The sequence below is a fragment of the Lepus europaeus genome, chromosome 15, assembly GCF_033115175.1.
Source record: "Lepus europaeus isolate LE1 chromosome 15, mLepTim1.pri, whole genome shotgun sequence".
NCBI lineage: Eukaryota > Metazoa > Chordata > Mammalia > Lagomorpha > Leporidae > Lepus > Lepus europaeus.
The window spans coordinates 424,821-438,841 of NC_084841.1; the positions used below are offsets into that span (position 1 = coordinate 424,821).

General features: G+C 58.1%; 1 protein-coding gene across 4 annotated transcripts in view; it reads left to right on the forward strand.

Moving 5' to 3' along the window:
- Window positions 1-14,021, forward strand: part of CEP72 (centrosomal protein 72) — a 28,956-nt gene that overhangs the window by 13,084 nt on the left and 1,851 nt on the right. For 2 of the 4 annotated variants that reach the window (XM_062212595.1, XM_062212597.1), the window contains 7 exons: window positions 251-445; window positions 1,508-1,785; window positions 2,637-2,775; window positions 3,764-3,960; window positions 6,601-6,727; window positions 9,481-9,592; window positions 10,793-11,123. In XM_062212595.1, the coding sequence (XP_062068579.1) occupies window positions 251-445; window positions 1,508-1,785; window positions 2,637-2,775; window positions 3,764-3,960; window positions 6,601-6,727; window positions 9,481-9,592; window positions 10,793-10,952 (1,208 nt within the window). In that variant the 3' untranslated portion in view covers window positions 10,953-11,123. Of the gene's footprint in view, window positions 1-250; window positions 446-1,507; window positions 1,786-2,636; window positions 2,776-3,763; window positions 3,961-4,121; window positions 5,161-6,600; window positions 6,728-9,480; window positions 9,593-10,792; window positions 11,124-14,021 lie in introns of those variants that run through there. The other 2 variants (XM_062212596.1, XR_009868115.1) reach the window with 2 other exon arrangements.

The window sequence follows — 14,021 nt, forward strand, 5'->3', positions numbered from 1 at the left end:
TTCTCCCGCACGCGGCTGTACCTGTCTGTCTCCGGCGTGGTGGCTGTCACGTCTGTGCCTGTGCACCTCCAGCCACCTGGCTGCCACAGCGTGTCACGCGTCCTGGGGCTGGGGCAGGTCAGTCCTCAGCTCTTCTTTGCTTGGAACCCATTGCATCATTGCAGCTTTGTCACTTCATCAGTTTAGTGGAGATTATTAGCTGTCAGAAACTTAAAGTCTAACTTGAGATAAAATGTTTGTAATAAAACAGAATCCAGACCCTCGTCCAGCCCGCCGTCAGTGCAGCACCAGTGTGGGGACTCGGGGAAGAGGGCCCACGAGAAGAGGAAGGGCAGCTCCAGAGGGGGCTGTCCAGAGAAGCAGCCCCAGGACCACCACTGTGGGGAGCTCCCCGCCCTGCACGCGGCGTCCCAGGCCGTGCGTGCCCACTTCACCCCGCATCCAGGTAAGCAGCCCCTCTGGTGCTCTGCACCAGGTGCTTCCCGTGCTGCTCGTTACTGTGGTGAAGTCCTCCTGTCCCGTCCGCTCCATAGTGGCGCTCTACCACGTCTTAGGAAAGAACTGAGCGCTCTGAAATTTATTTATTTATCATCTATTTATATTTTAAGTTCCTGACCATACACATTTCCTTCTAAATACGTAGACCCACTTTTTAAATCAAAGTTGAGGGAAATTGGGCCTGGTATTAGGGCCAGCATTCCATATTGCAGCATTGGTTCAAGTCCTGGCTGCTCCACTTTAGATCAAGCTTCCTGCTAATGAACGTGAGAAGGCAGCAGAAGATGCGCCAAGTACTTGGGCCCCTGTCACCGATGTGGGAGACCCAGCTAGAGCTCCTGGCTTCAGCCTGGCCCAGCCTCGGCTTTTGCAGCCATTTGGGGAAGGAATCTGCAGATGGAAGATCTCTCTCTCCCTCCCTGCCTCCTCCCCCTGCCACATACACTCTCTTCCCCTTTCTCTTTGTGGCTGTGCCTTTCAAATAAATTAATGAATCTTTGTTTAAAAAGTGAGAAGAACAGAGCGAATCAGTATCTTACACGGGTCTGTGGCATGAGCAGAGCCGGCGGCTTCTGGGCCTTGTTCAGGCGGAGCTCCCTGGGGCCTCAGAGCAGGAAGGTCGGGCGGAGGCCTGGCTGTGTTACCTGCCCGCCGCCGCGTCAGCCGTGTTGAGTGCCTTCTGCTCCCATTGTCACTCCCCTCACAAGGCTGCTTTGCCCCTCCTGGTGACACAGTGGCCAGCTCAGTGCTGCGACCGTTGGAGTTGGTCATTTAGCCTGTCTTCAGCAACGTGGGTGCTGGATGCTACTGAGAGCTGGCGGTAGCACACAGCCCACGTGAATCCCGTGCAGTGCAGACGTTGGTGCCTCACGTGCCCGCTGCCCTCTCTCTGTGCGTGCACACGTACACAGTGCACTTCTGTGTCGGCATGTGCACACACGTCAGCACGCACGCCTGGCTGCTGCGCTATGGCCAGCTTGGTCTGACAGGGTCTCCTGCCTCGTCACAGCCTCCATGGACGTCGGGGACTCGGCCTCCTCTTGCCAGGAGTCCAGTACGTCAACGCAGAGAGTGCTCAGTGCTTTGCCCGTTCAGGAGAAGCTGAGGAAGCGACGAGTGCCCGGGGGCAGGTTCCAGGCGCCTGCCGACCAGGAGTGTCTGAGCTGCCTGGAGGAGGGGCTGAGCAGGCTGAGCGGCTCGGAAGGCAGGAGCGCTAGGGCCTTCTCTCTCTCTGGGGCGTCGGAGCTGGAAGGGCAACGTTTGCAAAGCGCGAGTGACGTCAGAGAGGTGAGCTTGCCGGAGGACGGCCCCTTTCTCATTTCTGAGGATGTGCAGAGGTGGTGTGGGCTCTTGTGACACCGGTTGACACTTTCTACGTGACTGTGGTCCCACAGCCGACTTCGTGGGTGTTTGCTGCCTCTGCATTGGAGTTGGCTTCTGTGCCCACGCCTGCCCGCAGTGCTCGTGTCCCGGGGTGCAGTGGGGCAGCTGGAGCGACCGATGCCCCTGTCAGAGGAGGAACGCCGGAGATGTCCTCCAGGAGCCCTGCCTGGGGACTGGGAGCATCTCATCCCCAGCGGCTCCTCGCCTGGGTCAGCTGCTCCGGCTGCAGACTGGAGACCGGCGTGGCTGACCAGGAAGCTTGGTCTTAGAAAGAGGGAGGCGCAGGCAAAGCTGGCAGAGATGCCAGCCTGGGGTGCCGAGGCAGCTCCCGGGCAGTCGAGCCTGTGACAGGGTTGGATGGGACTGACCCGGCTCTCTGGTTGGTCCTGAGCTGGCATAGTAAGCAAGCCCTGGCTTAGTACAGTTGAGGGGTTGAGGGCTCCCGTGCTGTCCCTGGAGGCCGCAGTCTGGCACCCTGCAATCCCGACTGGCTGGTAGCAGGCCAACATCCTGAGCCAGTGCCATGCGGGGATTCGCTGTGGCCTGACCTCGGTCCCTGTCTCGTCTCAGTCTGGTGGGGGTGGGGGTGGGTGCTGAGGACGATGTCCACGAGCCTCACAGAACAGGTGCTGACAAGACACCCCCTCCTCAGCTCAGGGCTGTGGCCTCACGTGGTAGGGTGTGAACTGTGCTTTGTCACAGACGTTGCTTTTACGTGAGGATCTCTGCTTTCCGTGATTCTGTTTCCTTGTCAGCCATCTCCCAAGGTGCACTCGGCAGCCACGCCCAGGAAGAAGGCTGGTCTGGAGGTGGCCCTCCTGGAAGCGGTCCTCGACCTGGTGGACAGGCACTGGAGCGGCTGCAAGTCCCTGCATGGCAACGAGGCATTTCTCGGTGAGTCAGGCAGCGGAGGCGGCTCCGGCCCCCAGGCTGCGTCTGTTTGCAGTGTCGTTGATCAGCTAGGTTTGGGGTCCTCAGCAAACGTGCTACCTGGAACTTCAGAGAATTGTGCACATTGTCCTGGCGTTGGTCCCTGATGTCCCTTCGCGAGCATGAGGGGCCATACCCAGACCCTCCCGACAGTATCTGCCTCCTCTCAGAGCCGGGCTCTGGGGCACAGCAGGCCTGAAGGGCCGAGGCTTGCTGCCTCCAGCTTCCCCAGGCCTCCCTGAAGGCTTGGCTGTGTGCACAGCTCTGGCTGCAGGGCTCCTGGGCCCAGGGCCGTGTTTCCTCCCTGGAGACAGTGTGGGTTGGTTTGCTTCTGTGGGTGATGGGTACCGGAGCAGCCGAGACCTCCTTCCTCCAGGCTCACAGTTGGGTCCCACCTGGCAGCTTTCTTTGTCCTGCAGTTTGGGGAGTGGCTCTCAGTGTCCCCGGGGAGCCAGACTTGCCATGCGTCTCTGACAGACTCGGGTTCTGAGCAGAGTGCCGCGGGAGCTCTTGTGGCCCCTGTGCTCCTCCTGAGTCAGGACACCCTAGGAGCTGTGGCCTTCCCTGCCCCCCACAGCTGACCCCAAAAATCTACACCACTTATTAGGGCCAGCGTCTCAGAGGGGGTTCCTGGTGGCTTGTGGCAGTGGGATTGGTCTGTGTGCTGACTGCTATGTGTGGTGGGCTGCGCCTGGGAAAGGAGACTGGAGTGGCTGCTGTGACGCCCACCCAGACCTGTGCACCTGCAGGGCCTGTGACTCGCGGCCCCTCTGGAGGACTGCCTGTTCTCCTGCAGGCAGGTGGAGCTGACTGGCCCTGCCCACGTTCCGTTGCCCTCCACACCTGTCAGTGCTTTTGAGGCAAGTGGACTGTGTCACTCAAAATAGGTTGAGTGTGTTTTGTTTATATTCTCTAAATCTAAGCACTAATAGTATTTCATCTTTACTCCTAGCTCAGGCAAGACACATCTTGTCAGCTGTTCCAGAACTGACTGTAGCTCGGGACAGTTTGACAGGTGTGAAGGAAGAAATGAACCACCTGGCCCTGGAGAACAGGTCTCTGCAGAGCCACCTCGCTGACCAGCAGCAGCAGCACGCCCTGAAGATGAGTGAGGTGATGTCAGACCTGCACGATGCACGCAAGGAGATGGTGAGCTGTGCCCTGCGCTGTGTCCATTGTCGACGGGATGGGGAGAGGGAGCTTCCACCACAGAGCAAGCACAGGCCCTGGACTTGGCCCCGTCCTTAGCTGCCGTGGGCTGTGTGTATCTGCGGCTCCTCCAGGCCTGAAAGCTCCCCTTCCCCTACTAGGAGTCTGACACAGGTCTGTGGCTTGTGGGGGTCTACCTGCCTGGGGGCTGCCGTCTGTTTTCCAAGGAGCAATGGAGAGAGGGATGAAACCCGGCTCCCAGAAGAATCCTTTGTGTCCACTCTCCTGACCCAGACCTGTGTGTGAGCCTGAGGGACTCTGCTGGGTCCCCACAGGCTGGACCCTCGCAGCTGAGCACACCCATCATGCTGGCCTTGACTGGGTGGGGTTTCTGAGCGGGTGGTCCTTGGAGAAAGGTGCTGCCAGTGAGTTACGTCGTGGGGTAAGGGGTGACTGGAGGGCTGCCAGCTGGGCCCCGAAGTGCAGGGCCCTTCGCCCTGGCTTGTGTGTGGCCGCCCAGCAAGTGACCACACGGGGAGCAGCCTGAAGTGGCTTGGTGAGGGCGTCTCGCTACGCTCGTGCCGCGAGGAGGAGCAGAGACGCCTGTTGTGCCGCACAAGAGCTGTGACGCCCTTGCAGAGCTCTTCGTGATGGGCTTTCCTGTGAGCCTTCTGAAGGCCCCGCGTGTCGTCTTCGTGTTCTGTGGCTGAGCTGCTGCAGCTGGCTCGGGGTCAGAGGAGGTTGTTGTCACCACGTCTGAAGGCCTGACCCTCTTCCAGGTCGCTCAAGGGGGCCTGGGTCCTCACAGCAGGGGGCTGGTGACCTGAGGCAGCCAGGGCTGTGGAGCCGGGACCTTGGACTTTGTGACTGGGAGCTGCCCACAGTACCTCGTGGGTGAGATGAGTGGAGGGTGCTGGGATTGTCTGACGAATACTTGGTACCTTTGCTTTATGAGACTCTGCTCTCAGAGACCCCACAAACAGCTTCATTTTAAGAGCAAAAAGGAAAAATAGTGAAATTCTGCAGGCACCTCTGATGTTAAACACACTGGTGAATACTCCTCCTGTGGCTCCTGCATCTGGAAATGCCTGGACCCCTGGCAGCTCTGGGCCTGGGCTCGCAGAATGTTGACGGCGGAACACGGCACGGCCTGTTTGAGCAAACTAAGGATGGCACCTGTTGGGGCTGTGGTGCAGCAAGGTGGGGGACCCTTACCTGCTGGGCTCAGGAGCAGTGGGCTCAGCAGAGGCCGCTGTTGGCTTTGTGTCAGTGCCATCTGGTGTGGCCGTGTGGATGCCTGCTTCTTCACCCTGGGTGCACAGTCTGACCAGGCAGTCTTGGGCCCCACTGGGAGCAGCCTGGAGCTTCCCGTCTGGGCCAGCATCCTGGAGCGTTTGGCAGCTGAACCTCCTCCTGTTTCTCCAGGGCTACCCCAGATGGTGCCGGCACGGGGGCAGGAGCAGCGGTCAGGCCATACAGGGCTCTGTCCTGGGGCAGCTGGAATTCAGAGAGGGCTGCATTGCAGGGAGACATTAGCTCTCCTGCGTATCCCATGGACCATGGAGAGGGCGCCAGTTCCGCAGCTGTGTTACTGAGTTCTCACTCTGAGTGAGCAGTTGCTTTTCTCGAGGTCAGAGGTCCCAGGACCCGGGGAAGGTGGAGGCCTGCTCCCAGCCTCCTGTGCCGGCCCAGCCCTCAAGACGGATGTACCTGTCTGGGCTCTACCTCCCCGACCAGGCGGAGACTTGCCCCAGGGACTGGGAGCCCAGAGCCCTGGTCACGGACCGCCCGGCCCTGGGAGCACACCAGGCACAGCCCATCCACCGAGAGCTGCTTGGCCCCAGAATGGGCAGGAAAGGAAGGTGGTGTGGATGGGCTTCGTCAGGGAGGCATTTTGAGGAGGAGGCCTGAATCTGAGATGAATGATCTCGGATGCAGCGACCGGCTCCCACCAGGAGATGGCGCATGCACAGGGGCATGAGAGGGGCCGTGGGGCGGGGCGCACACGGGAGGGTCGGGGGCAGGGGCACTTGCCCCGTGGAGAGAGTACAGCAAAGCTTCTGTGGAAATTGGGGCCGTGGCACAGACTGAGGTGCTCTACCCAGGGGAAGCAGAGCAGGGCGTGGTGTGCACGCTGGTTCCCGCCCTCCTTTGTGAGGCCCTGCTGTGGGCTTGGCCTTTTTGTACACTTGGAGTGAGTAGCAGGACCTCAAGTGCTGCTCCCGCCTGTGACCGTGCCTGATGGATTCCCACACGTGCAGACTGAGGAGCCAGCGCCAGCTGGCGTTCCCACAGGGAGGCTGTCAATGCCGAGGGACAGCGCAGGCGCTCTAGGCCTGTGGTCACCGCTGGGGCTCCCTCCGGGAAGCCAGACTCGGCCACCTCCAGGTGTTCCTCCCAGCAGAAGGCTGAGGCTCCTGCGGGGGCCGGTGCACACCCACTTCTGGAGGTGCGTGGTGTAGGGGCACAGTGGATGTGTCTCACTGGGGCCAGATGACCTTGGTGTCCTGACGGCCTTGCCCCACCCCCAGAGGCAGAGCCTCACTGTGGCGCAGGGTCGTCACCGGTGAGGAAGGTGGGATCGGTGTGAATACACAGAATTTGGTTTTTCTACTTTAAGTGTGTTTTCTGTGTCCTTAGGATGACTTGAGACACCATTTAGACAAGTCTTTGGAGGAGAATAGTAGCTTAAAGTCTCTTTTGTTCAGCATGAAAAGAGAAGTGAAAAATGCAGACGCTTCAGCTACGTTAAATGTGCAGATCTCTGGTGAGTTGTGGCGTGTGCGGTGACGTGACCGCAGATTCAACACGTCCTGACGCACACAGTAAACACAGTGGGAGCAGCAGATCCTGCTTCTGAGGGCATCCGAGCCCGTGCTCCCAGGGTTGTGAAGTGGCCGTGGCGCGTGTTTGCGGAGTGTGTGTGTCTGGAGCCAGCCACGGGGGAGGTGTCTGTGGAAAGAGAGCCAAGTTAGCAAGGGCAGCCGGACAGCAGCTGCTGTGCTGCCTGTGGCTGGATTCTGCTCACCTCATCTCCAGATCGGTGTCCGTGGGCTGGATTCTGCTCACCTCATCTCCAGATCGGTGTCCGTGGTCTGGATTCTGCTCACCTCATCTCCAGATCGGTGTCCGTGGGCTGTCCGTCTCTGGGAAACGTTCCAGATCATCTCATTTCCCTCTCTCCACTTCCTTGGGGTCTGTTTGCCACTTTCACAGAATTACGTCTGGTGTTTGGGTCCAGTGCCTGGACTTGGTGTAAGGAGGCGTCGGGAGTGGGTGGCACTCGGCCCACCTCCTACAAGGCGTCTGTTCTCTCGACTGGGACTGACTTACCATGGTGGCGGCCATGGTAGCCAAAGCAGCTGTGGGCGATGTGTGCCCCAGGTCTGCTTGCTGGCGCGAGCAGATGTCTGCTGAGGTTCCCATCTGTCTGCCACCTAGGTGGGCCTGTGCAGTCAGGAGCGTTCTTTGTGAAGTTTTCTTTAAACAACTTTTCCTCTTTTGCCTTCTGCAATTTTGAGACGTTTGTTTTACCCACTTGTTCTTCGGCCTCGTTAGCTTAACCTAGTTTCTAGTGTGAATTTGTTCTGTCGTTGCTGACTCTTCCCTGGATTTAGCCCCTTTTCTGGAATTTTGTGTTTCTGGCTTTTTAAAAAGATGTGTTTATTTATTTGAAAGGAGAGTTACAGAGAGGCAGAGAGAGAGAAAGGTCTTCCATCTGCTGGTTCACTCTCCAGAGAGAGGGGGGTGGGGGGTCTTCCATCTGCTGGTCCCCTCCTCAGAGAGAGAGAGAGAAAGAGAGAGAGGTCTTCCACCTGCTGGTTCACTCCCCAAATGGCCACAACGGCCGGAGCTGGGTTGATCCAAAGCCAGGAGCCTCTTCTGGGTCTCCCACATGGATGCACAGGCCCAAGCACTTGGGCCATCCTGTGCTGTTTTCTCAGGCCATTAGCAGGGAGCTGGATCAGAAGTGGAGCAGCTGGGACTCGAACTGGTGCCCACATAGGATGCAGGCAGTGCAGGTGGTGGCTTTCCCCACTGCGCCACAGCGCCGGCCCCTGATTCTGGGTGTCTAGGCCATGGTTTGCAGCTGTCTGTGGCGTGACTTGCAGTGCCTGTAGGGTCAGTTGTGCTGCCGCCCTCTGCTCACGCCTGCTGCGACTGTGGGCTGTGGTCTCAGTGTCTTCCTGTTGCTCTTCCTGCGTAGGAGAGAGTGCTCCTGGGCATTGGAGAGAGCAGGGCCAGGGCAGCTTTCCCGACTCCTGGGGCCCTGCTCCCTCCCTGCCTGCCCTCTGAGGTGCTTGACCCTGCTCAGCTCTGCAGGGTGGAGAGGAGCCGGGTAGGTCACCTTTGGGGGTCACAGGGTTACTCCAGCACCCCTAGACTACAGGGCACCCCCAGTCTCACCCTCACAAGAGGGCACAGCCTCCCTGAGTCAGCTGTGCTTTGCCTCGTTGAGCCCTCAGGTTCCGGTGTACCGCAGGCCTGCGGCCCACGTGCAGCCTAGCACTGGCGGGGCTTTGTCGCGCCTCTTGAACTGGGTGCCGAAATGCTCATGGGCGTCTGCTTTTGCCATCTCATTGTTCTTGGTGATTGATTGTTTTCTAATAGGAATGAGTTGTAGTTTTTGATGAGGTTTGTTTATTTGTCTTTATTTAAAGGAGTAACAGAGAGACAGAGAGGGGTCTTCCATATGTTAGTTCATTCCCCAGACACCTGCAACAGCTAGGGCTGGGCCGGGCCAAGCTGAAGCCAGGAACCAGGAACTCCGTCCTGGTCTCCCACATGGGTAGCAGGGGCCCAAGCATTTGAGCCAACCCTGCCTCCCAGGTGCGTTAGCAGGACGCCGTTTCAAAGAAGAGTTAGGACTTGACTTGAACAAGCATGATATGGGATACAGGCGTCGATTCCCACCCTCTTGGTGTTTTATTGATGGGAGATGCTAGGGAACCCCAGAACCAGAATCCCTTTCAGCCATGCCCTTGATCTTGAGTGGAAGTGGGAGTTGACCTAGGCCTTGAGGGTGTTGTCCCGCACTTGGGGTCCTCTGTGACTGGTGCACTTGCTGTCAGGGCTCTGTGGCTGGTGTCACTGTTACTGCATTGCCTGTGACCTCCTGCTCTGGCCTTTTCGCATCTCCTGTGGTTTTGCAGTTGCGTGTCTACATGTGGGTTGGCTTGTGTCTCGTTTTCTCACCTGGGGAGCCAGTAAGTAAGGTTCCCGTCCTGAGCTGTGCAGAGGCAGCGCCATGGGCTCTGGCCCTGCGGCCTGTCTTGCCTGCCTCCCGGTCCAGGCCTCTCCTCGCTGGCAGGGTCAGCCTCCTGGAGGAGGGAGGCCCTGCCTTTGAGGGCAGGCACCCCCAGCCCAGCCCCAGCCCAGCCCCAGCCCCATGGAGGGAGCCAGGGTGGGCCCAGGTGGAAGCCGGCGTTGTCCGTGGTGTGGGGCAGGAGTGCCTGTTGTCTCGCCTGTGAGCTAGGACTGGGGGAGCGTGCGGGTGACCGCGCTCTCCTCCTCCCACAGGGCTGCAGTCAAGTGTGAAGAGGCTCTCGGACGAGGTGGTGGAGCTGAAGCAGCACCTGGAGCACTACGACCAGATCCAGGAGCTCACGCGCATGCTGCAGGAGAGCCACAGGTCAGTGGGCAGAGTCCCTGCGTGGGCTACAAGGTGTGACCAAAGGGTCCAGGTGAAGGGTGGGTTGGGACTGTGGCGTGACTGTGAGGTACAGACAAGGAGATGGACGGAGGACCGGGCGCTGTGTCCTGGTCCCCTGTGCCATGTCTCTGAGGCCTGTGTGCTGTCCTCGCTGTGGTTTGTGGGAGGCCACCTGTACCCTTGGCTGTGTGCTGGGAGGGAAGAGGGCCCGAGAGTGGAGTGTCGAGGCCGAGCCTGCCCTCTCAGAGCAGCTAGGGGTTGGGTCCAGAGAGGTCGGTGCCTGGGAGGTGGTGCCTGGCTAGAGGGGTTGCTTGATGCCCTGTGGGTGCAGCTGTGTGAGCCCTGGTCTCAGGGGGAAGGAAGGCCTGTGGTCCATGCTCCCGGTGCCTCTTGTCCTCCTGTGCTCTCCCCACCTCCTCACTCCCACTGAGGCTGCCACACCTTCCCCTGGGTTTGGGTCTGGTCTCTGACCCTTTGGGATTGAAGCCACAGATCTCGGTGGACCATTGTGGCCTGGCAGGGGAGCTGGGCTGAGAGCAGGTGAGGAAGAACAGGAGGAGGGCGGCTGTGACAGTCACAGGCAGGGACAGGCAAGGCCGGGCCTCTGTGGCAGGGTAGGGCGGGGTGGCTGCGTTCTTGGTACTCTGTGGCTTTGCTGCACACCAGCTGTGTGCAGACCCTCTGCAGCCAGTGGGCTTGGCCTCCTGCCCCAGTCAGGGGTGGACGTCTTTGTGGTGAGAGCAGAGGTCGGTGTGGCCTTGCTTGGTCTGACGCTCGTGCAGCCCCAGGTGTGTGTGAGTCACGGCTGCTTGGGCACCACAGTGAGTTGGAGACGACAAAGTTGGCAAAATGCCTTGCGGTTTCTGAAGCTCTGAATGACGGTATAAAAACCGTCAAACAGCCTCGTGAACTCTGGGGGGTGTGAGCAAGTCCGAGCTGCCGAGTCTGTGTTCTCGAGAACGGGGACGGAACGTGCCTGGCGGGGCTGTTCACGGAGGCCTTCACTCACTGCTGCCTTCGCTACTGCCGTGGCGGTGTGCAGTGCCGAGCCAGGTCTGGGAGGAGAGGAGGGTGGGCCACAGGGATGGGTGGGTAGAGAGCTTGGCCCGTGGGCCCCGGGCTCCAGAGGACAGTGTGTGTTGGGAAGGGCCCAGCCATCGCCTCACTGTCGTTGTCCAGCTCCCTGGTCAGCACCAACGAGCACCTCCTGGAGGAGCTGAGCCAGGCGCGGGCACAGCACCGGGCGGAGGTGGAGCAGATGCACTGGAGCTACCAGGAGCTCAAGAAGACCATGGCCCTGGTCCCCCAGTGCAGCGCGGGCGGCCGCCAGTCCTGCTGACCCAGGCAGCTTGCGGCGCCCTCGCGCCCGCCCTCGGTGCCTTCACCTGGTGAGCGTTCTCGCTTCTGTTTCATTCTATTTGATTCCTGCGGCGTGTCCAGGGCCTCGAGCTCAGCTCGCTCTGCTACCCCAAGATGATGGGGTTAACAGCCCTTTGCTTGTTTTAATAAATAGGTCTTTCTGAAAATTAACTTGTTAATGGCTCTTTGTGAATTATAGTGAGCTTCACGTGGACTTGTTTGATAATGTGAGCTGCCATAAAGCAGTCCCAAGACCTGATGAAGGCCCTTAGAGAGAGGGCAAGGTCAGCAGTGCTGTCGTGTGGTGTGACCTCGTGTGGCCTCGCCTCTTGCTCACTGTGTACTTCTGCAAATACGGCATGAAGGACATGGCACTAGGTTTTCAGACTGGAAACTCCGTATCTTAAGTAATACAAGCTTTAATGGGTAAAACGAGAATTTTTTAAAGCAGTGTTTAATTAGGACGAATGAACCTGAGAATTGTGTGTGTGTGTGTGTGTGTGTGAATCTTTGAGGCTGTGAGATGGAAGATATGACTGTGTGAGGGTGATGGTGTATGTATGAACCTGAGGGAATGTGTGTGTAAGAGACTGGATGTGAGTGTGCAGGGGTGTGCATGTGAGAGACTGAAGGTGGTGACAGTGTGTGTATATGTGTGAGGGTGCGTATCAGACTGGGCGGGTGAGGGTATGAGTCTGTGAGGGGATGTGTGTGAAAGTGAGGGTGAGTGTACATGTGACAGGGTGAGGGCACGGGTGTGTAAAGTCATGCCATGTGGCGCTCCGAGATGGGAATAGCTCTGTCTTCCTCAGAAGAGGAAGTGTGGGGCGGGGTGGTAGTTTTGCCTGGCTGTTAAGACGCTGGTTGGGATGCCCTTGTCCCACATGGGAGGGACTGCACGCGCGTCCCGGCTCCACTCCCAATTCCAGGTTCCTGCGCATGCACTTGGGAGGCAGCAGGTGCACTCTGGCCCCTGCCATCCACGTGGGAGACCCGGATAGAGTTCCAGGGCATTTGAGGATTGAACCAGCAGGTGGAAGAGCTGTCTCTCGCTGTCTTTGTGTTTTGGAAGACATAGCTGGGCTTCTCTGATGGTGGCCGTGTCCAGGAGCCGCCGTGGGTGTCACTCGGCTGGAAGATGTGTCGCACAGGGGAGGGTGGTGGTCTCTGGTTGTCAGGTAGCTTAGCTCAAGTACTGAGATTTTAGTGTTGAAGCTGCAGGGAAGGATCACCTCACAGCTGTTACATTTGTCTTGTCAGGTCAGGTTGTGTTGAGCATTGTGGAGTAGTTTCAGCCACTGTTTTTTTTTTGTTTTTTTTTTTTTGTTTTTTTTTTTTTTTATTTGAAAGAGTTACATGGAGAGAGGAGAGGCAGAGAGAGAGAGAGGTCTTCCTTCTGATGGTTCACTCCCCAATTGGCCGCAACAGCTGGAGCTGCGCCGATCCAAAGCCAGGAGCCAGGAGCTTCTTCCAGGTCTCCCATGTGGGTGCAGGGGCCCAAGGACTTGGGCCATCTTTCTACTGCTTTCCCAGGCAACAACAGAGAGCTGGATCAGAAGTGGAGCAGCCAGGTCTTGAACCGGTGTCCATATGGGATGCCGGTGCTTCTGGCCAGGGCGTTAACTCGCTGTGCCACAGTTCCGGCCCCTCAGCCACCATTTCTTAAAATCCCTTACCTGACGCAGTCTCCATGCACCACCAACCCCCCAGGCCAGGCCCCAGGGTCACCACCCTTTGTCCTCTGCATGCCCCCGTGGCGTCCTGTGCTGCCCTGGTGTGAGGCCTGAGTGACCCTCAGCAGCACAGTGACACATGTCGTCGTCCTAAAGCTGGCGTCTTCCTGTGTGCACCCCTGAGCCTTTAACTCCCTGGGTGGCCCTGCAGGTCCCCTGTTTTTCTCTGCATTGTCTGTTCTTACCTGTTTGCAGCAGTTATTTGTAGAATTCTGAGTAGCAGTGTCGTGGGTGTTCCTCTCCATTTTTAATGGTGTCTTTTGATTAAGAAAAACATTTAAAAAAAAAAAGATTTATTGGGGTGCCGACGCTGTGGGGTAGCGGGTAAAGCCGCCAGCTGCTCCACTTCCGATCCAGCTCTCTGCTATGGCCTGGCAAAGCAATGGAAGATGGTCCAAGTGCTTGGGCCCCCTGCACCCACGTGGGAGTCCCAAATGAAGCTCCTGGCTTCGGATCGGCACAGCTTCGGCTGTTGTGGCCCATTGAGGAGTGAACCATTGGATGGAAGATCTCTCTCTCTCTCTCTCTCTCTCTGCCTTTCCTTCTCTCTCTGAGAAACTCTTTCAAATAAATAAATCTTAAAAAAAAAAAAAAAAGGGCTGGCGCCGTGGCTCAATAGGCTAATCCTCCGCCTTGTGGCACCGGCACACTGGGTTCTAGTCCCCATCAGGGCGCCGGATTCTGTCCCGGTTGCCCCTCTTCCAGGCCAGCTCTCTGCTGTGGCCAGGGAGTGTAGTGGAGGATGGCCCAAGTGCTTGGGCCCTGCACCCTATGGGAGACCAGGAGAAGTACCTGGCTCCTGCCTTCGGATCAGCGTGGTGCGCCGGCCACAGCACGCCAGCCGCGGCGGCCATTGGAGGGTGAACCAATGGCAAAGGAAGACCTTTTTCTCTGTCTCTCTCACTATCCACTCTGCCTGTCAAAAAAAATAAAAATTAAAAAATAAAAATTAAAAAGAAATTTAAAAAAATATTTATTTGAGAGGCAGAGTTACAGACAGAAAGAGGTCTTCCATTGACTGGTTCACTCCCCAAATGGCTGCAACAGCTGGAAGTGAGCTGATCCGAAGCCCGTAGCCAGGAGGTTCTTCCAGGTCTCCCATGTGGATTCAGGGGCCCAAGGACCTAGACCATCTTTCACTGCTTTCCCAGGTGCATTAGCAAGGAGCTGCATTGGAGGTGGAGCAGCTGGGAGTCCAACTGGTGCCCATATGGGATGCTGGTGCTGCAGGCTTAGTCTTAACCTACTGGCCCCAGCACTGGCCCCAAGAAGAACCTGTAACTTCAGTGTGGTCCAGTCTGTCTGCCTCCTGGGGT